The sequence below is a fragment of the Cibotium barometz genome, chromosome 3 (assembly GCF_041138505.1).
Source record: "Cibotium barometz isolate CiBa-2024 chromosome 3, ASM4113850v1, whole genome shotgun sequence".
Classification (NCBI taxonomy): domain Eukaryota; kingdom Viridiplantae; phylum Streptophyta; class Polypodiopsida; order Cyatheales; family Cibotiaceae; genus Cibotium; species Cibotium barometz.
In genome coordinates, this window is record NC_141048.1 from 27071212 (window position 1) to 27097140 (window position 25929).

Genomic DNA, 25929 nt, shown 5'->3' on the forward strand with positions numbered 1-25929 from the left:
TATCCGAGCGCGAAAAAGATAGACTCCCCTGCAACCTGCCAAACTCCGGGAGAGTCCATGGATCCTGGCCTCTCACCTGCAGCACTAGTTCCTCCCAGGCAGCAAGCTCCGGCCCATGAATGGTCTCCTGGCTGCCCCCATCCTGTCCTCTGCATCCTCCAGCATGTTGCAATCCCCTCCTAGGCACCAGTGGTCTGCCAAGGGGAGGGACTTCCTAATGGTGCTCCAGAACTGGGCTCTCCCGGTCGCCCCATTAGGGGCGTAGAAGTTGAGGAAGCCAATGCGGTCTTCCCCAACCCGAAGGATGATCCACTGCGCTCGACCCTGGACCAGAGTCCACAACCTCGGATAGAAGCTGCTCGCTGACTGAGATGCATACTCAGCCCTGGTTCCCCTGGGAGCCATATGCCGGTGACCAAAAAGTGTGACTCCTGCCTGGCAAGATCTTCCCGCAGGTGCGGGTACGCCCGGCAGAAAGGTGGTGCTCCTGGATGAAAAGGATATCTATGGGTCCTCCAACGAGAGCCCTCTGGATCTCCTGGCGAAGTCTACCCCGACCAATGTAGCAGCGATGTCCACCGAGACCCTGGATGTTCCATGAGAGGATCCTCATGGATGAGCTATGGCAAGTGAAGCAGCCGCCACTGGCTCACCCCTCTCAGCCGGCCCGGATGATCTGCCCTCCACTCTGTGAGTCTTGGGCGCCGGCTTGGAGGGAGAATAGTCACTGTCTGTCCGGGTGCGGAGTCTCTCCAAAAAGAGGGTGACCTATCTCTGTGTCCAGCCCCACTCCGCCTTCGCCCTGTCCAGGGCATAGGCGTGAGACCAATCCTCTGCATATATGTATCTAAAGGTCGGCTGCACCCTCGGGGCGGCATGGAGGAGAATCAGTAGCACCGCCTCAACTGAGGTGTGGACCGGATCCGCCCGCCAATCTCCTATACCAAACAAGCTCATGCGGGTTGAGTGTAATCGGGTCTGCAGTAGGTCCGTGAGCCCCAAGTCGCTGAAGTGGTGAGAAAACTCCAGTATCTGATCACGCAAAACTTCCTCTACAAAGTTGCAATCCCATGCTGTGTCTGGGGCAACACTGAGAGGAAAGGAGAAGGCCACCATGCTGCTCACCCCACTGAAGGAGAACGAGAGGGATGGCACACCACGCAAACTCGCAAGGGCGCGACCAGTGTCTCGAACGGGCCAGCATCCAGCTGGAGGAACCTGAAAAAACCGTAATCCACTGGTAGCCCCATCACTCGCGGGGGCCCCCCAGGGGAGGCTGGAGAGAACTCTGTGGCGGGCGAAGCTAGGATCGCCATCTCCACCGGCCCGGAGTGGCAGTGGAACAGCCGCTGGACTGAACTCTGGCCTACCCAGCTGCGCTGCCCCGGGGCAGTGGGTGGTCTGGCGAAGTATCCTGGAGAGGCCGAGGGAGGGATGGGGGCTCGCGGCGAGGAGGGGGGAGAGCGAGGAGAGGATGGAGAGGCATCTGCCAGAGGATAGGTGTCAGGGGGGGCTGCCGGGGGAGGCGGGAGGGGGGGGGGGGGAGGGGGGGGGTGGAAGGAGTGCTCTCCGGGTGAGGGGAAGGGGAGCCGGGGGTCGCAGAGTGCGGCCCGGGATCCTCAGGAATCTGCTCCAAGGAGGGGGCGGGGCCCCCCGCGGGGGGAGGCGGGAGCGGGGTCTCCACGTGGGAGGCTCCACCAGCGGCCTCAACGGGCACTAAGTCTGAATCCTCGTCCATCGGGGTGGGACCTGTTGGCCGCCTATCCCTGACTGGAGCATAAGTGCGGGTAGGTGCCTGTACGCCAGCCGGAGTCGCCTGTCCGCCAGCCTGTGCTGCCTGCTGGCGTCTGCGACAGTCCCTGCGGGCTGGGCGTTTCCGCCGGCGAACCTCCTGCCATCCGCCAGCCTCCTGGGTCTGCGCGGCATCCTCCGCCGGGGCCTGCTCGTCAGATGATGGCGCCTGCTGTGGCAAGCCAGGGATGTCCGGTCTCTGAGGTGGATGGCCACCACTCGGGTCTCCTGCAGGGGGTCCAGAGGCGGCATAGCGTGAAGGATGAACCCCCTTGCGGGGACAGGCGCGTGCGAGATGGCCCATCTCCCGACATGTGTAACACTGGCCGGGGAGGCCCGAATACTCCACGCGCTGTATCAGATGTCCTCCAGAAAGACAAGGGAGGAGGATCGTCTTCGGGAGGGACTCCGGTGACGGAACCACAACACGAATGGCCGGGAGTCCTGCTGCCCGAGCAATCACTGAAGCCGCTGTCTGAGGCGTCTCCACCACCTGTCCGAACGCCTTGCCAATGGATGACAAGAGGGGCAAGTACTCCCTACGGAGTCCAGGAAAGCAGATAGTGACGAGAAACCTGTCGCGCCTGCTAGCGGGTCAGAAGCGGGGTCGAAACCATGAGTCCATCGCGCCAGGAACGCCCGGGATGAGCGGAGGGCAATGGGGCTCCGAGCCAGCACCATCTGAGCTGCCTGGGGGGACTCGAAATCCACCTGGTAGTAGCCACGTTGTGTGGCTAAAAATAGAGGCTGATAATGTGTACATACATGTGCATGGCGTGTGTGAAGTTTTGCTTTTGAAGGCGTTGCCAGGTGTTCAGCATGGATCGGTTTGCTGTTGAGCTTGTTGCAGGCTTGTCTGGTGAAAGGTCAGATGGGGTTGATATCAACCATTTGGCAGCTCTTGGTGTGCGTCTCCAAGAATGAAGCGGGCATCGAAAGGTTGTATGTGAAGTGTGTATGGAGGCATGGGCATTAAAGACAAGAGGGGCCCTTGTTGCCTTGAGAGTGAAGGTGTGTAGAGCATGGGAAAGCAACTATTGATGTGGCCAATATTGCCTCTGTTGGTGTGAAAAAGAAGGTATGGGGGGTGGCTATCTTTAGGCATTAGAAGAATAAAATAAAAAGAAGTGGGTGGCCAGCTGGCAAAGCAACGTGGAGCTTGGAATGGCCGCCAGCGCACGTCCTCCAGAAGCTTGGCGAATGCTGTAAGCGTGTAAAGCTGGCGAAGACAAAAGCAAGGGAGGTCGCCTTGTTGAGGGGATCTCTCGGACGCAGACAAGCAGAGGAGAGGCTCTCAAGTGCAGAAAAAGAGAGAGACCACAAGGAGGCGGCTTTGAAGTTGGTGGCATGGCTGCTGCAGGTGCGAGAGGAAAGGCCGTGGTGTAGAGTAGCTGGAGCGCAGCTGAGGGCGCCGTTTTGTGAGAGGGGAGAGCTGGTACTGGAGGTCGTCACGAGGCAAGGTGGCTGGTAGGGTTGGTGACCTTGTGGAGAGAGATGCTACGACAGGCTGTTGCTGAAGCTGGTGGCTAGTTGCGACAGACAAAGGGTGGTTAAGGCGTGCAGGTCAGCGTGGCTGGTAACCACTACAGACCAAGAGGTGTTAGCTGTAGCTGCGGGCAACGACTGGAGAGCGCCGACTGTCTGATGTGGAGTGGTGCTGACGTAGAAGGTTGTCGCCTCTGAGGAAAGGTGGTGGCACTGGCGAAGGCAGAATAATGGAATGGCTTTAATTGGTTTGACGCTAGCAGTAGCTGAAGCAAGCGAAGGAGAGTACTAGAGCTGAAAGCGCAAGATGGAAGCTTGAAGCTGGGAGCAGACGGGGGGCAGGAGGCCACCGCTGGGTGTGTGCTGGGCAGGAGGCCGTGTTGTTTTGAGTGGAAGAGGGGCCTCGAGCGTAGCTGAGGAGGCCACCGGGTTGTTGAGGGGCTCAGAAGGGCTGCTTGTTTTTTGGAGAGTGTGGCTGCTGGGGGCGCAGCAAGGAAGATGAGCGAAGGGTCGCTTGTTTTTGGCAGGGTGTGGATACGGCTGGGACTCTCGGGGGGAGAGTGCAAGGAGTGAACCGCCTAGGTGCTGGTGTAAGGAAGGGTCTGCAGAGAAGCTAGAGAAGTGTGGTTGCTGCCGTGTGGAGGCAAGCTGCTGGGCAGAGGTGTGAAGACAGCCAGCGTAGGTGACTGATTCTATGCTTGGGGAGTGGCAGTGAGCTGGTGGAGCAGCAGAGAGATCTTCAGGTGAGGTGCAGTGCAGAGAACGAGAAGGGCTGCTGCAGAGAAGCAAGGAGCGAAGGGATCTGGAGCGACCAGGAGCTGGAGAGGGCCGATTGCGAGCGGATGCTTGGTGTAGCTGGTGTCTGGGATATTTTGGGATATCCGACTCTGTAAAGGTCAAGGTCTTTTCTGAAATATGAGTCTTGTTCATGCTCTTTGGTCTGGTGTTCTGGTGTGTTTGCATGCGTGTGTGGAAGTGTGGCATGCTATAAGGGCGTAGACAGCTCTACCGCTTCCGTGCCATCAACGTCCCAAAAAATCTACGCTGACGATCTTGGCGGGCACGCCAACAAGGCTGCCTTGCAGAATGGAGGACTTCCTGCTGAAGGGCCTGCAGCTTGTTAATGTGCTCCCGCATCGTCGACGACTTTGCAGGGTTCATAACCCGCATCTGTACTTCCAAGGAAATCCTCTTCATGGGCGATGCCCTATTATAAAGAGAAGCCAAGTGCTGCCATATGCCTCTGGCCAGCGTCATATGCTTTACGTGATTGATTACTTGCGGTGTGCAGTTGAGGAAGATAAATGAATGGACCCTGGCGTTGACACGATCCCACGTCTATGCCTGTGCCTCACGGTCCTTTCTCGTTGACTGTAACTCCTCTTCCTCTGCTTCCGGCCGTGGAACCCCGACAACGATGAAATTAGCAAGGTCATATGACTCCAGCACAGACTCCATCATAACCTTCCATATGCCGTAATTGTTCCCGTCCAACTGACGGTCCATTGGGAACGTGGGGAGTGTTGGGATCTTCACATGCTTCTCAGCCATCTCTAACAAATCTGCCATCACGTGGATGTAACTGAAAAGGGTGGGTGGGGAAAAAAACTTACACCTGCAAGTGGCTGTCCAGCAACTCAGCCCACCTTCCTCTTGCTTCTTCTCTTCCCGAACAGTCCCTAACAATCCATCAATCAGCAACGCAACAGTCCCCCTCTTGCTCAGAAAACTCCCAAGATCTATCAAGTGCCTAGGGCTCTGATACCATGTCAAAATACGAAACAGAGATGATAACCAAATATGAGACCACAAGAGCAAGTAGATTGCAGAAAATAGACAACACAAGAGGAGAGAGATATGCGTGTAACTCTGCTCTATATACACAAGATCCCGAAGTGTAAACAAGATACAATGGCAAGGGGGCTATGGGGCCATTTTATATGGCCACAAGAGAGCAGTCGGCCAGTAGAAGGGGCAGCCGACAGGGACTGAATTCTCCACGACCAGCAAAATGCACCAGTCGGCCAGCTGTATCAAGTCGGCCAGCACTGTGAGAGGTCGTGGACTTGAATGATCAGTTGGCCAGTTCATGGGCTCTCCTGCCAACACAAGGCAACCACCCAAGCCAAGAAAATAGGGAAAAATGGGGGAAAAATACGGGGAGTCAGGAAAAATGAGAAAACACCTACAAAGGGCGGTCACACCCACAACAGAGGCCCTGGTGTCTGATAAAGACAGGAGATGACTTCTAACACATAGAGGCCCCTTCCTTTGCTCTTAGCCGCACAAAACTAAACAGGGTGATCATATTACAACCCTTACACGTGGGACACGTACACATTGTTATGTGGGATTTACACGCCAGTAATGCGTGGGACATACGGACGTTGCACGGGAAAACCAATGGCGGCATACTATTGCACATCATCACTTATAATAATAAGTGTGAACGGGTAATGTTCATGGGTGACAGTTGTAGGCCAACGACCCAGTGATGTGTAGCATGGGGGTACCAGTGAGGATACAGGGGGCACATGACTATGGTGTGTGGCCGGGAAGGTACACACTGGACGCCCGGGGTCACTGGTATATATAATGGTTGGGTGGTTAAACATGGTATGCCAAGCTAGGTTTCTTTTTGCTATTCTTGGGTTCATCTTCTTCTCTCTCACCTTTTTTGCATGAGGCTTGATACAAAGACCTAGGTTGCCTTGCATGGAGGCCTGACATTTGGTATCAAAGCCTAGTCTTTGGTTCTTCCGTTCTCGACTATGGGGGAAGCTTTGCAGCAGGTATGAGCTCACTTTGAGCAAGGAGGAGGCATGGAAATTTATAGCCATCCGCCCGTTTTTTTTGCTTCTTGTTGTTGCAGTTCGTCGACGCTGCCAGAATCCTGTCGCCGTCGACGCTCGTCTATTCGTTTCCGTTGTTGCTGCCATCCGTTGCTGCTCCTGTTCGTTGTCGTCCGTCGAGCTGCCGTTGTCGTGGTTGTCGCTTACTTATCTTGTGGCCAGGCCACAAGTACCTGATAAGATGCTAGCCAGGCCTACTTCATCTCTCTCACGACCCAGCTACAACCGATGCAATCCACACCAACCCTTATCGCCTTCGCCCGTCAACAACGTAGTGCAGAGATTAAAAGAAAAAAAAAGCCATGTTTCTTTTACAAAAAAAAGAGGCTCATTACAAACAAAAATCAAAGCTCTAAGGTTCTCTCTCTTGAAGGTCCTTAGAGGAGGTTCCTACGCGATGTTTCTCGGCAGCAATGTTTTCCTCCGGCGGCCTGTTTGTCGCAGCACTTAGCCCGACCTACGCCGCAATAGCTCTACATGGCCTCCGTCTTCATCGACTTCAACATTCACACGACCAGGGGGCCCACTTATCCCTTCTCTTTTATTTTCCATCATTTGGTGCTTCTTGTGTATTATTCATTAAAAATGGATTCCAACCACTCTACCCAACAATCACCAGAATCTGTCCCTCTTCGCCAACAACTGCATGACTTGCAAGAACAAATGAATTTATTTATGAATGATATCCACACTATGATAACACCTATAGTACCTCAACTGTCGACTTCGGATGCCCATCCCTTGGGTAATCGTGAGGGTACTCCGAAAAAGGGACTAAAGCCAAAACTTGCACTAAAGGATTCGAAACCAGTACACTGGCACTTCACCTTCTCGCACAGTTGATGTAGTGGATCAATTTCTAAGTGGGAGCAATGATTTACTTTATGTGATATCTTAGATGAGCACATTAGAATCCAACATGCTACATATAATTTATAGGATGTGGCTCATCGTTGGTGGAGGAAAATTCAAAAGGACAAGGCAATCCCGAATACTTGGGAAGAATTTGAGGATATATTTATTCAAAATTTTGTGCCACCAGATGAGTAGAGGAGGTTAATTGATAGTTGGTTTTCTCTCTCTCAAAAGAATCTCACCGTTCAAGAGTATGCAGACAAGTATCGAGAAGTGCTTATGAAAATATCCCAAATTTTACTAGATTTCTTACACGTTAATAAGTTTGCCTTGGGGTTAAATGATAAACTTCGACCATTAGTGTGAGGGCAAAAGGACGAAAGGACCAGATGTACGAGAGATCAGAGCAAAACAACACAGCATGAAATATGTGAGCGAGTCTATATATAAGGGTGAGTGCAAATATGTACAAGAGCCCTCTAATGTGAGGTGACTCTGAGTAGAAAGACCAGTGTAGAAGCAGAGATGATGTCGGAGCTAAAGCACGGTTGATGACGAAGGCTCGTGTCGATGTGAGGCAAAGCACTCTGAGAGATGGTCGGTGTCGAAGGTTCGTGTCAGTGAAAGCAGAGGCGCTCCGAGGTGATAATGGCAGCGGAAGATGAGGTGATGCAGGCTCTGATGACAAGGGTGCTGCGGTACCTGAGGTGGTAGATGAAGAGCAAAGAGGGCTGCCGTCCCGAGTGGTGGTGGTGCAAGCTCTGGTGACAAGGGTGCTGCGTACCTAGAGGGTGCAAGCTCTAGTGACAAAGGTGCTACGTACTTGAGGGGTGCAAGCTCTGGTGACAAGGGTGTTGCGTACCTAAGGGGTGGTGAGGAGCAAAGAGGGCTACCGTCCCGAGTGGTGCAAGCTCTGGTGACACGGGTGCTGCGTACCTGAGGGGTGGTGAGGAGCAGAGAGGGCTGCCGTCCTAAGTGGTGCAAGCTCTAGTGACACGGGTGCTGCGTACTTGATCTGAGGGGCCTGCTATCCCATGAGCTGTGGAGAAAACCCAGATGTGCTGATGTAAGCACTGATAATCTGCTGATGTAAGCCTTGAAGCAAGCGCTGATGACAGGCTGATGTAAACGCTGATGTAAGCGTTGATGTCTGCTGATGTAAAACAAAGATGAAGTGCTGATGTAGGCGCTGATGTATGCTGATATGAAACGCTGATGACAGTACTGATGTAAAAGCCAATGTAAGCCTGATGTAAGGCTGATGTAAGCTTGATGTAAGGCTGCTGTAAAATGCTGATGATAGCAGAAAGGGCTGCTGTCCCACGGTAGCCTGTAGCAGAGGGAGCTGCTGTCCCGGGTAGTGGCCAGATGACAAACACTGAGGTGCTGTCCTATCAGGCGGAGATGGTGGTGTAGAGCCCGGCAGAAGCAGCAGCAGAGAGTGGTACCGGATATAAGCAATGCAGTGGTACACGAATGATGAAGGATAGGCAAGGCTATATATACTGAGGGGGGGGGTGTTGGCCGGTCAGCCTAAAAGGTGTATGCCAGCATCCAAGACAAAAAAACCCCAAATAAATCATAAAATACCTAGAAAAATACCCTTTTTAGGGCTGGAAAAATACTGTTTTCTCACACCCCCTCTCAGACCAAAAAGGGGACCATGAGAGAAGATGAGAGAAAAAAATGGATGCCAGGGTCCCACACAGACACAATGGCAAAAGGAATGTATCTCTAGTGGTGCAAGCTCTAGTGACACGGGTGCTGCATACCTGATGGTGAAGCTAAGCAGAGAGTGGGCTGCTGTCCCGATGGTGAGAGCTGAGGGAAAAACTCTGAAGTGCTCTATGTATAGCAGAGGGGGCTGCTGTCCCATGAGCTGTGGAGAAAACGCAGATGTGCTGATGTAAGCACAGATAATCTGCTGATGTAAGCCCTGAAGTAAGCTCTGGTGACAGGCTGTGTAAACGCTGATGTAAGCGCTCATGTCTGCTGATGTAAAACGCAGATGAAGTGCTGATGTAGGCACTGATGTATGCTGATGTAAAACGCTGATGATAGTGCTGATGTAAGCGCTGATGTAAGGCTGATGTAAGGCTGATGTAAGCCTGATGTAAGGCTGCTGTAAAACGCTGATGATAGCAGAGAGGGCTGCTGTTCCACGGTGGCCTGTAGCAGAAGGGGCTTCTGTCACGGGTATTGGCCAGATGACAAATGCTGAGGTGCTGTCTTGTCCGGCGGAGATGGTGGTGTAGAGCCCGGCAAAAGCAGCAGCAGCAGCACCGGATATGAGCAATGAAGTGGTACTGTTACTGGTACACAAAGGATGAAGAGCCTAAAAGGTGGTGTAGAGCTTGGCAAAAGCAGCAGCAGCAGCAGTAGAGAGTGGTACCGGATATGAGCAATGAAGTGGTACACAAAGGATGAAGGATAGGCAAGGCTATATATACTGAAGGGGGGGGTGCTGGTCGGTCAGCCTAAAAGGTGTAGGCCAGCAGCCAAGACAAAAAACCCAAAATAAATCATAAAATACCCAAGAAAAAAAAAATGCCCTTTTTATGGCTGGAAAAATATTGTTTTCTCACAATTACTGTCTCGAGAGATTTATCAAACCTTATCCAGAGCTATAGAGATGCTTTAGTTTATGAAGATGGTCGAAAGGGTCAAAGTCAAGCAGTGGGTCAAGGGTCAAAGTCTCATTTTATGCAACCTACTTATGAAGCTTCCAGGTAAACTACTCGGCAAAAAGCAAAAGCATCTATGTCTAGTGTACATTCGTCTACAAAAAATCTTGCAAGAGTTAAGAGAAAGGTGTCAACGAAGAATGACCACAGATCTTCTCTCACTCCTGGGCAATTTAAGAAAGCAAAGAATGAAGGCGCTATGCTTGTATGGACAAGCATCAAAGGCGTGATTATCCACTGAAGAAGTAGCGCATAGCTATAAATATGACCACTAAGCCTATAGATTCAGATCACAGGGATGATCTCAAAGAGGATTTATTGGATGATACTTCAGATCACACATCCCACCATTCTACTAGGATACTCTCACTGTCAATTGAGAAACAGGTACCCACGGTTGCAGATACAATCTTATCTTCAGAGGCTAGTCGCGGTTACCACTTTTCGGTTACAGAACTTATTCTAATGCGCTAGCCACATTTATGATGTCAATGAATGATGTCTTCAAGACATTCATGGGTAAATTTGTGGTGGATTTTATTGATGACATTTTGGTTTATAGTAAATCTTTACTGGAGCAAGAACCACACTTGTTTATAGTAGCGTGCTCTAAGAAAATGTGTTGTATGCCAATAAACAAAAGACTTTCCTATGTCAAGAGGAAGTTAAGTATCTGGGACACATTATATCGGCGCTAGGTGTAAAGATGGATTCAAAGAAAGTAGCAGTGATCTTAGCATGGCTTGTTTCACAGGATATTATTGCACTCAAATCTTTCTTAGGACTATCTCGTTTTTATAGAAAGTTTATTATTTTCTAATCTGAAATAGTGATGCCATTGACTGACTTGTTGCAAGTTACCCTTGTTTTTGTCTGGACCGGCATTCAACAACAAAGTTTTGATAAGTTAAAGCAGGCGGTTGCAACTACACCTGCGTTGAAGATCGTGGATCCATCATTACCTTTTGTCAGAGACAAATGCTAGTAGCATTGCCATAGGAGCTTTGTTGAGCCAAGAAGGCCAACCAGTAGCTTTTGAAAGTAAGAAACACAGTAGTTCACGATGCAAGTGGCCCACACATGAGCTTAAATTGTATGCAGTTATACATGCAATCAAGGTGTGGAGGCGGCATTACTTGTATGGAGCTGAGTTTAAGATATGCATGGATCATGATATACTGAAGTATTTTTGTAACCAGCCAAATTTAAGAGGCCGTCAGGCAAGATGGGCCAAATTGATGCAAGAGTTTCACATGGAAATCTTGTATAGATGAGGAAAAGAAAATGTCGTCGCCGATGCATTGTCTCGTATAATGTATCAAATGAGTTTCAGTATACTCGAGAATGAGATCATTCATAGAATACGTAAAGCTCAAAAGCCGGATCCATATGTTCAATCGTTATAGAATAAGCCAAGCCAAGTAGAAGAGGAATCAGCTCCTCTGATTTATTGTCTGGTAAACGTAGCTTTACCACTGAGAATGGAATTCTCAAGAGGAACGTCAAGGTATGAGTTCTAGACTCAAATAATTTGAGGGTATTAGTGACGCGCGATTGTCAAGATAGTTCATGTGCTAGAGATTGCCAAATTGGAGTCAGATCTAGAGAATCTTACAATCAATGAGTCAGATAACTTGATTGAGAAGATTGGAGGGTTTGTCAGAATACGCAGCGGAGATGATGACCAAATCTGGGAACACAAGAGCAAAAGCAAAAACGCAGGCAAAAAAACAGCACAAGAGAGAGACAGATGTAGGCGTGTAACTCTGCTCTATATACACAAGAAGATCCCGAGGAATGATACAAATGAGGTATGGGGGCTGAGGACCTATATATACCCCCCTAGAGGGCAGTCAGCTAGCATAAGGAAAAGCCCACGACTGCATAAATGCAGTCGGCCAGCAATCTGGTGCCCAAAACTGATCAAAACCAGTCGGCCAGCAGCAAGAGTGCCCACGACTGATAAACACCCAGTCGGCCAGCACTGTACTGCTCTTGGCACCCTCTGGCAGCCCTCCCAAGCCTCAGAAAAATGGGAAAAAATAGGGGAAAAATACGGAGAGTGGGGAAAAATGGGAAAACACCTCATAAGGGCGGGCACACCCACAACAAAGGCCCTGGTGTATAAATCTAAACAGGAGATGACTTCTAACACCCCCTCTCAGCTCTTGGCTGTGTAACCAACCACTGGGAGCTGGGGTGCCGCCTGAGCAAGTCCTGAGAGAGCGACTTCGTGAAGAGGTCCACCGTACTGTCCTCCGTCGAACAGAACTCCAGCAAGATGTCATCAGCAACAATCTGTTCACGAAAAAAGTGCCTCTGGATGACCAAGGGTTCCTCCAGTGGAAGCCCAAACCTGCAATGTAACCTCCTCTTGCTCCGTAAAACTGCTCCTGGGGCATAAGTAGATCTCCTCGTGTCCGGATCTCCTCCCCCGAGTCACTCCAACCGTGGAGTCGGACTCCATCCAACAATCCCCCTCCTGTGTACAAGAGTCCATGATCCTTCGCATGCCGCAGAAACCACAGGAAACGCAATCCTGCCTCCCAAAGAGACATCTGCAACCATGAGCTCAACCGCCTCATCAGGAAGCTCCCGTCCAATCTGGTGTCCATCAACCAGATCAATGAACCATACAGCTTCTGAGTCACAGAGACATCACACTGCTCACAAGGATCAACACCTGTTACGGTGCACAAGCAAGTCCTGGAAACCTGATGAAACCTGTCAACCACCACCTCTGATTCCGGAACCACAAAGCCTGGAGAAACCACCTCCTTCTGCAAGTAATCACCTGTCACCTGCCTGGCTTTCTGAAAGGTCCCCGTGGAAAGAACATCCTCAACTACTGGAAGTTCTATGTCCCGAACACGACGAGACATCAAAGCATAAGTGACCTGTTCAGCTTCCTCGGACTCACGAACACAAGAACTACCAACATCAGTACTGGAAAGTTCCTGCCAATTGCTGCCATCTACTGGCAAGCTATCCACCACCTGGTCTCGGAAAGCCCGCACCTGCAGCGTATCCACACTTGAGTAGCCATTACCAGACTGCCACTCATCACAATCCTGAGGACCTGGGAGAGAGAGTGCTGAAAGCCTGTAAACTCCATTCTCCACTCCACCTTCCCAAACCACTTGGCCTGTTGCTTTGTCCCGGAGAGCAACAAAGTGCTCATCAAACTCCACCCGCACGCCAGTCTTGCAAACCTGATGCACTGACGACAGATGAAAACCAAGTGCCGGAACATACAACACTTGGGAGGAATGCTTCCCCCCTCTGCCATCGGGAACTATCTCCATCCTGCCCTCACTGTGAACTGGGATAGTGGAGGTATCCCCAGTAAGAATATGACCAGAAAGCCTGCAGAGATCCTGTAAACCGGAACGGGAAGGAGTCATGTGCCTGGAAGCACCACTATCGAGAATCCACTCCCGAGTATCCGTTGCGGAGAGTCCTCCAATCTCCTCCCTGCCTGAAGAAAATGAAGCATCGGTGTCCATCACTTCCAGGTGCACAAAAGCCGGAGTCTTCATGATTGCTGCTGAGGTAACTTCAACCTTCTCGGTCTTCCGCTTGGGACACTGTCTCCAGTAGTGGCCTTTCTCGCCACAATCATTACAGGTCCTCTCTGCCTTCAGTTTCTCGCGGTCAGCGTCGGACTTCTTCTCAGAAGCCTTCTCCGATGAAGCCTTCCTTTTGCCCGAGTTACGGCCTTTCGACCGTTGGCCAGTAAAGGCCTCCGAACCTCCACCCTGAGGAGGGTTCATGAATCGTTCCTCCTGGTCCAGGACCATGGGCACAAGCTCCTCCCACGTGATGGTGCTGAGCCTGCCACTGGTAATCGACGACGAGTAAAATGCTGAGTACGAAGAGGGCAAATGTGACAGCAACGTGATGGCCATGTCCTCTGACGATATCTCCTTCCCAGCCTGAAGAACTTCCTGCTGAAGAGCCTGCAGCTTGTTAATATGCTCCCGCATCGTCGACGACTTTGCAGGGCTCATAACCCGCATCTGTACTTCCAAGGAAATCCTCTTCATGGGCGATACCCTGTTGTAAAGTGAGGCCAAATGCTGCCATATACCTCTGGCCAGCGTCATGTGCTTTACATGATTAATTACCTGTGGTGTGCAATTGAGGAAAATAAACGAAAGGACCCTGGCGTTGACGGGATCCCACATCTGCATCTGGGCCTCCCGGTCCTTTCGGGTTGACGGTAACTCCCCTTCCTCTACTTCCGGCCGTGGAACACCAACAATGACGAAATCGGCGAGGTCGTAAGACTGCAAAACGGATTCCATCATCACCTTCCATATGCCGTAGTTGCTCCCGTCCAACTGACGGTCCACCGGGAACGTGGGGAGTGTCGGGATCTTCACATGTCTCTCGGCCATCTCAAACAGATCTGCCATCGCGGGGATGTACTCTGAAAAGGGTGGGTGGGTGGGAACAAAGAAGAACTAAAACCTGCAAGTGGCTGTCCAACAAATCAGCCCGCCTTCCTCTTGCTTCTCCTCTTCCCGATCAGCCCAAAACAGTCCACCAATCAGCCACAAAAACAGTCCCCCTCTTGCTCACACAAATCCCAAGACTATCAAGAGCCTAGGGCTCTGATACCATGTCAGAATACGCAGCGGAGATGATGACCAAATCTGGGAACACAAGAGCAAAAGCAAAAACGCAGGCAGAAAAACAGCACAAGAGAGAGACAGATGTAGACGTGTAACTCTGCTCTATATACACAAGAAGATCCCGAGGAATGATACAAATGAGGTATGGGGGGTGAGGACCTATATATACCCCCCTAGAGGGCAGTCGGCCAGCATAAGGAAAAGCCCACGACTGATAAAAAGGTCCACGACTGCATAAATGCAGTCGGCCAGCAATCTGGTGCCCAAAACTGATCAAAACCAGTCGGCCAGCATCAAGAGTGCCCACGACTGATAAACACCCAATCGGCCAGCACTGTACTGCTCTTGGCACCGTCTGGCAGCCCTCCCAAGCCTCAGAAAAATGGGAAAAAATAGGGGAAAAATACGGAGAGTGGGGAAAAATGGGAAAACACCTCATAAGGGCGGGCACAGGCCCTGGTGTATAAATCTAGACAGGAGATGACTTCTAACAGGGTTCACCCGTATCAAGCTGCAGCTTGAGGAGTATGGGAGCACCATCAACAATCCCATCCATAAACTTCCTGGTAAATTGCCTGCTTCCTTTGATTCTTTTAAGGATAATATTTATTTCCATGATCCTCTCCCCCCTTTTGAGAAAGTCGTGAGTTATCTCCACGACAAGTGCATGCTTTGCGGAAAAGGCAAGTCGGAGTCTGCTTTTGTTGCCTCTGACAAGGGCAAAGTCAAAGGCGGAAAAGGGACCTTCAACAACAACAACAACAACAAAAACAAAGGCAAAGGCAAGGGTAAACAAGATTCAAAGGAGTCCGAGGACAAAAGCAATGAATGTGATTATTGTGGCAAGACAGGTCATACTGAGGCTCGCTGCTTTGCTCGTCGTGATGACTCTCGAGCAGCCACCAAAGCCAAGTATAAAGCCTAGGATGCTTCCAAAGCATCTGACAAGGACAACACCAAAGACAAGGGCAAGGACAAAGTTTCAGAGGAGGGATATGCCAAAGTTGCATACATGGCAGTCACAGATTCATCTACTTCTCAGGATTCACTCCTCGTGATCATGAACCACTCTTTCTTTCTTTCATCCGAGAGAGATTTGGACCACTCTCTAGGATCATGGATTTTCTAGACCAAATATGCCTAGGGCTCTTTCTTTTGGAGCTCCGTAGACACAAGGAATCCCTGGTGTGACCGACATCAGCTGCACCCGCCCGAGGACCAGCACAAAGAACTCTCACTAACTTCTTCCAAACTAGAGCCCCGAGAGCAGATCCAAACTAGAGCTCCACAAACACAGGGAATCCCTACTGCGGCCGAGATCAAGTGCACCCGCCCGAGGACCAACACAGAGAGCTCTCACTAACTTCTTCCAAACTAGAGTCTCGAGAGAAGATCCACCCACTCCCCCCGAACTCCAAGTTGATGCAAGAGCCCGGCCAAGAGGAGTGACATAAGGCAGAGCCACCAAGCTATGCAGAACCCAACACCCCTGACATAGTGGCCACCGCCATGCTTACGTCAACTCTCAAGAGGATCAAAGCCATCATTTCCCACCACCGCAAGGCTTTCTCCCACCCTATCAGCCTCACTACATTAGGTACCATGTTGCAGCGCCCTATGTGAGATATTCTTGCTCAGGCGAGAGCTTGAGGCTCTTTGTTTTTTTTTTACGGATATTTTCTTTTAGTTTTACTTACAGTGTATTCCATGGACATGATGTGACATTTTGGTCTCATAGGTCATTTTGGCCTTTCGAAGACGTTAATACAACTCTCTCTCTCTCTCTCTCTCTCTCTCTCTCTCTCTCTCACACACACACACACACATTTTCATTTCTTTGGCCCGCACCCAATGACAGCTAGCCTTCCAAGGAGGCAACCAGCTCTTGGGAGCCCCCAGGTTGGACGGCCGGACACCTGAGCCCGTAAGGCAGCTGCCCGGACCCAAGACCAGCTAGCTCCTTGTATATGCGGACTGTTCCTTTAAAGTCAGACACCCCTGCCCCTCAAGATCTGTGTCATCCTCTTATCGGCTCCAGATCCAGGACATATTCCAGCCACATAGAGTCACACCGCCCCAGACAGGGGACATTGCCCTTTGTATGCTGACACATGATGAGCCCCACTGATTTCACTAGCCTCCCTACTCATTGTACATATAGAAGCCCCATAGTACGCCGTCTTTTTTTTTGGCTTTTTTATGTTTCCATGTTTATGGTTATAATCTTCTGTTACATATCAAACATATGTAACACTTTTGGCCTCATAGACCCATTGGGTCTTTAGTATACGTTAATAACATCTCTCTCTCTCTCTCTCTCTCTCTCTCTCTCTCTCTCTGTGGCTGGCCAACACAAGGCAAGCCTCTTGGTCTCTCTCTCTCCTCCCAAAACAAGGCAGGCTATTGTGAACCCATCTCGTCTTTTTGAGTTGAGTACCTGTGTGTCCATGTAAGCAATCCTTGTTGAAGCATCTGTTCCCCAAACAGACTTGTCTTCAAGTACAGGTACAGCATACTGCCCAATAAGGCCCTAAAAAAACACACAGCAAGATGTAAATGATTTCAAAACGCTCAATAAAGCTGTCATGCCAAGTCCTTGATTTTGTTAGCTGTATTAGAGATAAATGTTCTCTTATCTTCAACCTGCATGAAACCACACAGCCGAATGATGGTATAGTTGAGGCCACTATCTGATATATATTTTTCGGTGCAGCGTTTTATCTCCATGAGAGGCACTTCTGGATGTTTCTCGCAGTTGTGGATAGAGAAAAACACAAATTTCTGTATCCCCATAGCTTTGGCACATTGTATCAAAGCCACTTTTCCATCCCAGTCTACCTGAAATCATGAAAAACGGGCAGTAAAATAAAGGCATACATCAAAGATCATTATAAAATATTCATGCCAAAAATTCCAAGCTGCTCTCTGACTGACTCACTGTTCTTATAGGCTCTTCAGGCCGACCTGTTGCACAATCAATAACTGTGTGTATTCCCACTAGAGCTGCTGGCAACGTCTCTGGTTTACTCAAATCGCCCTGATTGGGAAACAAGAGAAGTAAACATAGAAATTAGTTACAAAGTAGAATAAAGTTTAAACACCTCTCTCTCTCTCTCTCTCTCTCTCTCTCTCTCGCTCTCTCTCTCTCAAGCAGGCCTCTCAAAGACCATTTGGATATTTTGTAGGAATTAGGAGTTCTTAACATAGATTAAGACTCCACAAGATTAAGCTTAACACACTCACCTAGAGTTAACTACTCACTAACTTATAGAATGAGCTTGTGAGCTTGCACATAAGAGATTCATAACACACTACATTAAGCACAAAGCAAGATTACAGTCTACTAAGCATGAGAGACGCAAGATAATGTCGACAAAGGATCCACTAAGATAATATTAATCATCGTCAATGTTTTACGCAAGAACTATCTCTCACACTAACAAGTGAGTGGTGGAGTGGCCATTATGACCTCATCCTTGAGGAGGGCGCTACAAGATGCCTTGCACCCCACTAACAAGTGAGTGGTGGAGTGGCCATTATGACCTCATCCCTTGAGGAGGGCGCTACAAGATGCCTTGCACCCCACTCTTGCCTTCCATAAATGAACCCACACCTCTACATGTGAGCTCCCCACCAAGAATAGAAAAATCAAAGAATGATTACTAATAAGCTTAGTTAGGTTACCACTCCCTAATCAAGGATTAAGCAAGGACCCACACAATGCTCTTTGCAGACACACTAGAGAGGCATTCCCAGGAAGGGAAGCTCTCATACAAAATGTAGAAATTAGGAGTTCTTAACACAGATTAAGACTCCACAAGATTAAGCGAGATTAAGCTTAACACACTCACCTAGAGTTGAGTACTCAAACGAGCTTGTGAGCTTGCACATAATAGACTTGTAACACACCACATTAAGCACAAAGCAAGATTAGAGTCTGTTAGCAGTCATCTCCTGTCTACCATATTACTCAGTAGGGAGTGAGGGCCTCTGTTGTGGGTGTGCCGCCCGGTTAGGAGTTTTCTCCATTTTTCCTCATTGTCCATGTTTTTCCCTATTTTTCTGGTCGTGGGGGACTGCACTGTGCTGGCCAACCTGATCTGTTCACTGGCCGACCTAATCATGTGCTGGCCAACTGCCTATTCGCTGGCCGACTGGGATTTATCCAGTCGTGTGCTGCTGTCGGCCTGTTTTGCTGTGGCCGACCAGCCGCCCAGAGTGGTATACATACCACCCTTGCCATTGTTGTACCGGATCTCTTGTATATAGTAGAGTTTATACAGCTTCTCTCTCCTACAGTTCTGCATTTCTGTTCTCACATGTGTTTGTCTCATTTACGCTGTGCATTCCGACATGGTATCTTGGAGCCAGTGACAATTTTTGGGTTGTTCGGGACATGGAGAATTAGGTAGAAGGCGGTCATTATTGCTGGACAGCCACCTTGCATAGCAGTTGCAGCCTCTTCTTCATTTTTTTTCCCACCCACTTTCCCTTCACAAGACCTTGTGAACCCCCGAGATGGCTGATTTGCTCGAGATGGCTGAGAAGCATGTGAAGATCCCCACCAAACCGACATTCCCTGTGGACTGACAATTGGACGGGACCAACTATGGCATCTAGAAGATAATGGAGTCTTATGATTTGGCTGATTTCATTGCGTTTGGAGTTCCAAGGCCAGTGTTGGAGGAGGAGGAGCTTTCACTTTCTACTAGGAAAGAGCGGGAGGTTCATGCACAATTGTGGGATCATGTCAATGCCCGTGTGCGTTCTTTCATCTTCCTTAATTGCACACCCCAAGTGATCAATCACATCAAACACATGACGCTGGCCCGAGGGATTTGGCAACACTTGGCTTCTTTGTACAATAGCATATCGCCCATGAAGAGGATTGGAAGTGCAGATGCGAGTGATGAATCCGGCAGAGTCTTCGACGATGCGAGAGCACATCAACAAACTCCAAGCTCTTCAGCAGGAGGTTCTTCACACTGGGAAGGAGATATCTTCAGAGGATATGGCCATCACTTTGCTGTCTCATCTTACCTCTCAGTACTCGGCTTTCTATTCTTCTTTGATCACCAGTGGGAGGCTCAGTACCATTACATGTGGGAAGAGCTTGTGCCGATGGTTTTGGACCAGGAAGAGCGGTTTACAAATCTTGCACAAGGCGGAGGTTCTAGGCTTTGACTGGCCAGTGGAGGCCGCAACAACAACAAGGGCAAAGGGAAGTCTTCACCGGCACAGTCTTCTAAGAAGAAGCCCGAGCATGATGCTTTGAAGGCCGAGCAGACCTATAACCATTGTGCCTAGAAGGGTCACTATTGGAGCAAGTGTTCTCAGCGGAGCACCGAGAAAGGTGCTCATTCCTCGGCTGCAGCTGCAAAGACTCCAGCTTTTGTGCACTTGGAGATTATGGACACCGGAGCTTCATCTTCTTCAAGCAGGGAGGCAGTTGGTCTCACCGCTAGGGATACTCGAGAGTGGATTCTCGACAGTGGTGCTTCCAAGCACATGACTCCTTCCCGTGAGTTATTACAGGATCTTCGACGGCAGACAGGTAACATCTTTATTGGTGACAAATCCACTATCCCGATTCACAGTGAGGACGGGTTGGAGATTATTCCCGATAGCAAAGGGGGGAAGCATTCCTCCCAGGTTCTTTATGTCCCATCTTTCGGCTTTCATCTTTTGTCAATGCATGAGGTTTGCAAGACTGGCATGCGGGTGGAGTTTGATGAGTATTTTGTTGCTCTCCAGGACAAAGCAACAGACCAGGTTGTTTGGGAAGGCGGGCTGGAGAATGGGATCTACAAACTCTCAATACTCTCTTCTCTAATAGGTACTCAGCTCGATGATTTGTGGCATTTCCATTTTGGCCATTTAAATGTGGATGCACTGCGGCGAGCTTTCCGGGACCACATGGTGGATGGCTTGCTAGATGTTGGCAGTAAGCACGGACACTGTAGTTCTTGCATTCGTGGTAAGCAGCACAGGGAGTCTTTTCCGAAGCAAGCTATTAGGCGGCTTCGAAACCTTTGGAGTTGGTACACGTTGACTTGTGTGTACCTATGTAGACCCCATCTCTGGGAGGTTCCTTGTATTTCATGCTGCTTGTGGATGATTGTAGCACGTTCACATGGGTGTTTTTTGTTTCCCAGATCTTGGACTCTTCTATGACATTGGAGGGGAAACAAAGGACCGAGTCAGTCTCCGAGGTTGGAGTGACTCTGATTGGGGAGGAGATCCATACACGAGGTATCACCAATAGGAGACCCGAAACAATAATAATAGACCAACACTTTAGATACCAAACACAGAGCATGAAGACACTGAACATGATTTCACAGCGGAAGAACAATACAATATAAAATAACACCGCACTGAGCCGAAACGGCCGGCCCCCCGTAGGAACTTCTTTATTGAGAGAGAAGCTTTTTACAAGATACCAAGGTGCGGATGTGAACAACACCGGATCTTTCCACAAAGCATCAGCACAAATCTCTTGTCTGGATATCTATCCCGAGCCAAGACAAAACACATCACCAAAACTGTCTCAAAAACAGTCCCATAAATCAGCCATAAACAGTCCATGAACCAGCCCCAGAAGAAAGCCTGAAAGCTGTCCCAAAAGCAGCTCCATAAAAAAACAGCCCTTGATTTTTCACACGTGTGAACCTGTACCGCCTTTTGTACGGCTGTTGTACCATCTGTATAACCAGCATAGAGAGAAGAGGAAGTGTTGTACAGCCTCTGTACGGCTGCAACACCACTGTACGGGCTGTTGTACGGCCACTCCCTCCTCTGCAGCAACTGACTGAGAGAAAGAGAGAGAAAACTCCATACTGTTGTACGGCCACTCCAACCTCTGCAGCAACTGACTGAGAGAGAGAGAGAGAGAGAAAACTCCATACTATTGTCGGCTAGATGAGAAGAGACAACATAGCACGATATACGGCCAGCTCCTGTACATGGGAGGAGAGGGAAGACTGCGGTCGGCCAATAAGAGAGAGAGAAAAGCTCCAAAGGGATGCGCCTTGCTCAAAACAGCCCAGATCCCTCTTTTTCGGAACTCGGTCTTCCATGCCCGGACCAAGCATATAGAGATACAATATCACTTTTTTCGTGAGAAGATTTTGGCTGGTGACATCTTGCTTATCTATTGTTCGACGGAGGACAATGCGGCGGACCTCTTCACGAAGCCTCTACCTCAATAGATGCTTCGTCATCACTCCAGCTCACTGGGGTTGCTTCCACATCCAGGAGCTGAGAGGGGGTGTTAGCAGTCATCACTGTACCATATTACTCAGTAGGGAGTGAGGGCATCTGTTGTGGGTGTGCCCAGGAGTTTTCTCAATTTTTCCTCATTGTCCATGTTTTTCCCTGTTTTTCTGGTCATGGGAGACTGTACTGTGCTGGCCGACCTGATCTGTTCACTGGCCAACTGCTGTTTCACTAGCCGACTGATGTTTCACTGGCCGACCTCATCATGTGCTGGCCGACTACCTATTTGCTGGCCGACTGGGATTTATCCAGTCGTGTGCTGCTGTCGGCCTGTTTTGCTGTGGCCAACCAGCAGCCTAGGGTGGTATATATACCAGCCTTGCCCCCCACACCATTGTTGTACCGGATCTCTTGTATATGGTAGAGTTTATACAGCTTCTCTCTCTCCTACAGTTCTGCATTTCTGTTCTCACAGGTGTTTGTCTCATTTCCGCAGTGCCTTCCGACAGAGTCTCCTAAGCATGAGAGACACAAGTTATTGTCCACAAAGGATCCACTAAGATTATATTAATCATTAGTAATGTTCTACACAAGAAGTTAGAACTCCTAGCTCTCACACTAACAAGTGGTTGAGCAGCCATTGAGGAGGGTGCTAAGATATGTTTTGCACCCCATTCTTGCCTTTCATAAATGAACCCACACCTCTACAAGTGAGCACATACATGGATCATATGTACCACAATTTTGGTCTCTCTCTCTCTCTCTCTCTCTCTCTCTCTCTCTCTCTCAATGCGAGGATGACTTCTACTGATCCTTTTTGAGCAACAATAGTAGGGAGGCTTGGCGAAAACATCTTGAGAACAGACCATCCACGCCCATCACAGATCCGGCCATTTGGCACACCTACACTCGAAAGCTCTACCATATTCCTAACCTCACCCCAACAGATCTATCACGCCTCCCATGACCCACTTCCGCCACCCTCTTTACCATACATAATGTTACTAAATCCATACATAAACTGCAGCATGGAAAAGCCAAGAACCACGAGGATTTACTAGCTGAGCATATCCCTCATGCCTATGACACTCTTGCACCCCTCCTAGCTGATATGTTTAACATAGCCCTTTGCCAAGATTTTCCACCCTCATGGTCTAGTAAAATATAACACCATTGTGCCAATCCAGGGACCCACTAGATCCAAATGACTACCGCACCATCATGATTGGCCACACATTGGCCAAACTTTATAGGGAGGTCAAAACCTTTGCAGAGAAACATGGAACAGAGCTAGGGTACAGTCAGGTTCCTATTCCACCCTAGATCATATTTTTACTTTGAGAGCCGTCATTGAGGAGGCTCGTCAAAAGGGCGGAAGGTCTATTGCTGCTTTGTGGACTTCCGCAAGAGTCCAAGGCCTTTGATACTGTAACCCGAGAGTGTCTTCTTAGATGCCTTCACAAGTTGGCCCCGACTGAGCTTCACATATGCAAGGGATCATGTCACCATTGAGCTATCTAATGGTCCTCTTATCTTCTTGTGTGAGCTTTGGGCTCTGGATGAGCATACTCCATAGTGGTGCTCCATCGCTAGGACTGGCACGGCGTGATTCGTAGTGCCAGGGACGGGTGCATTGCACACGGTGTATGTTTCTGGATTACCACCGCTAGGACTGGCACGGTGTGATTCGTAGTGCCAGGGACGGGTGGATTGTACACTGTGTGTGTACCTGGAATTGACTTTCCGGTGGGCCTGTTTGTGCCCGGAAATGTCAAGTATTGTGCAAGTACATGAACGGAGATTATCCTTTAACAATGTTGCATTGTGCACTCATGTTTGCCTGCCTTTAAAATGTTTTCGCGTGAACTGGTTTCGTTTGCATGCCTGACATGTGTGTCTAGCTCAGGGGTCGGGGACGCCCTCGCGTGAGCCGTGGAATGCCTTGTCTTCTGACAGGTTTTGTGGCATGTGAACAGGTGGGAAATCCTTATTTTAATAAGAGTTTTAAGTTATAAGTCTTATAACTTACAGGTTTCATACTTCATTAAAAGTAGGTGGACACTTTATAAGTGTGGGCACCTTCTTTTGGCCTGGGCACCCTTTTATAGCATGTGGGGTGGGGGTTGGCCACCTACCCCACCTACCACACCCAATCCTTTGCATGGGAAGAAGGCGCCTCACTTCCAGCCCTCTCCCTTGCATTTTGAAGGAGAAAAACACAACTGCTTGCTGGGATTTAGGGAAAACAAGCTGTACAGCAGCTGGAGCACTCAATATTCTCATGAAACAGGTCGTACAGCTCCTATTCCATCTATTGTTTGAGGACTGAACCACACAGCAGGTACAGCAGGTATATAACCCTCATTTCTTGCTGATTCTGGTCGTACAGTAGGTACAGCAGGTACAGAAAGTACAATATCATCATTACCTGTTGATTCTGGCCGTACAGCATCCTTGGAACCCTTTTCCCATGGACTGAATGTACAGCTTCTCTCTTTTCACTTCCACGCGTGGATTCAGGTCTGGACAGCTCTCTTTTTCTCTCACGTGTGTACTCAAAACAGTTAGCAGGAGCCCTCTTCACTCCCACGTGTGATTCAGGTCAGACCAATGGGGTTATCCTCGTGGATTTAGGTCATACGCATTCCCTACAAGTGGCCCAGGTTGTTTCACTCTTCCTACTGGCTGTACGGTGGCTCCAGAAGATTTTCATCGCGAAGAATGAGGAATTCTCCTGCTCTCCTATGTCTGGACTCCTCTTCCATTCACTGAGTCAACTCCGTGAGGGTGCCCCATCGCTAGGACTGGCACGGCGTGATCCGTAGTGCCAGGGACGGGTGGATTGCACGCGGAGTGCGACTCTGGAAGGTGCTATGGACGGGGCAGCCCTTGGTGACTGCAGACTCGGCATCAACAAACATATTTGGGTTTGATACTTTGTTTTTCATTGTGCATTGCTTATTGGAAATCTGGCCTTGGGCCCGTGTACTTGTAACAAATTCTCCCAAGTAATAATATCAATCCTTGGGGGAGGGGGGCCGTTCCGGCCTCAGTGTGGTGTCAACTATCTATGCCCAGAGTTGTTAATTACTTTTTATTGCTATTTTGTCTTGTGCTATTGTCTTTTAAGAGTGTATATTAAAGTGCTAATTGGAGAAGTGAGTCCAGGAAGGGGTGACCCCTGCTTGGGTCTCGTTTCAGTGGTATCAGAGCACGAATCTTCCTTTTTCTACATTGGGAGACGATCCAAAGGCTTCCTGACCACTCTCCATTAGTGACTTTACTCTTATTATGGCTAGCCAAGCAAGTAGCAAGGAAGTGCCAAATTCAAAGGGGCACTCCAGTGGAACACAAGCAAGTGGACGGATGCCTTATGCCCGTGATCATGTATGGTTGGGACAGCCGTCCTGTGGCAAGGAGAAAATGCAAGAGCAAGAGCAAGAGCCAAGTGCCATGAATGCTGAAATTCAGCGTATGCGAGAGCTTCTCCATGCCAGGGAGATGGAATTGGCCAGCCTACGTGAGGACCCACACATTCAACAAGTGCTAGATGCAAAGCAAAAGGAGGCAACCGTCTTTCAAGACTTTGAAGCTTTGGCTCGTGGATCAGGGCTGAAACCTCGTGAGCTAGCTCTTTCATTCCTAGTGGACAAGGGTGATGTATTGCAGGGCCAGGATGGGGAGCTTGTTATAAAGAGATCTCCATTGGTGGACATGCCTGGGATAGCCTCTCCAAAGCTGAAATCTGCTGTCCACAAAGAGGAGCCTTCCATTACATCCCGACGTGATTCTACCTTACATGGGAGGCATAGCCATGCCTATGAAGGTAACATTACTTCTAGAGATGATCGTTACAAGCCTCACTCTTCATCTTTGCAGGTTTCTCATGGGCTTAGAGAGCACCGACATCCCCGTACTACTACTTTACCTGTTGAACTCTCCCGTGAAGAGCCATTTCTTCATGCTCCCATCTCCACACCCTCTCCGGATTATGCTTATGCTGCAAGAGATAGTGGTGGGGCTACACACATGCATGCAGGTACAGCACATGGTTCACGTCCACGTATGCCACCTAAGTATGCAAGAGCATCTATGGATGCCAGGGCTGATCCACATGAACGTGGAATCAAGAGGACGCATGGGGATTATGAGCATCATGTTCATAAGCAAAAGGAATTCAAAGCCGGGGACAAATCCGTCAAGTTCGAGACATATCATGGTGAGTTTGATGCTTCCAAGGTTATGTCATTTGTTTCCCAGTTTGACATTGCTTTTAGTGATGAGGATTTTTCAGAAAAGTCCAAGGTGAGGCATGCCAGCATGTTCTTGAAGGGCACGGCCGCTCATTGGTGGCTTGCAGAAAAGCTCTCAGGCACTCCCGTGGACACTTGGGCTGAATTCAAAACT

At 49.4% G+C, this 25929-nt stretch overlaps 1 protein-coding gene across 1 annotated transcript in view; it reads right to left on the minus strand.

The window, feature by feature from the left end:
* Positions 1-25929, minus strand: part of LOC147639891 (protein HIGH CHLOROPHYLL FLUORESCENCE PHENOTYPE 244, chloroplastic-like) — a 48209-nt gene that overhangs the window by 11944 nt on the left and 10336 nt on the right. The window contains exons 3-5 of the mRNA XM_086775062.1: positions 17243-17341; positions 16948-17142; positions 16742-16834 (exon numbers count right to left, since the gene is read on the minus strand). Coding sequence (XP_086631188.1) covers positions 16742-16834; positions 16948-17142; positions 17243-17341 — 387 coding nt within the window. The remainder of the gene's footprint in view (positions 1-16741; positions 16835-16947; positions 17143-17242; positions 17342-25929) is intronic.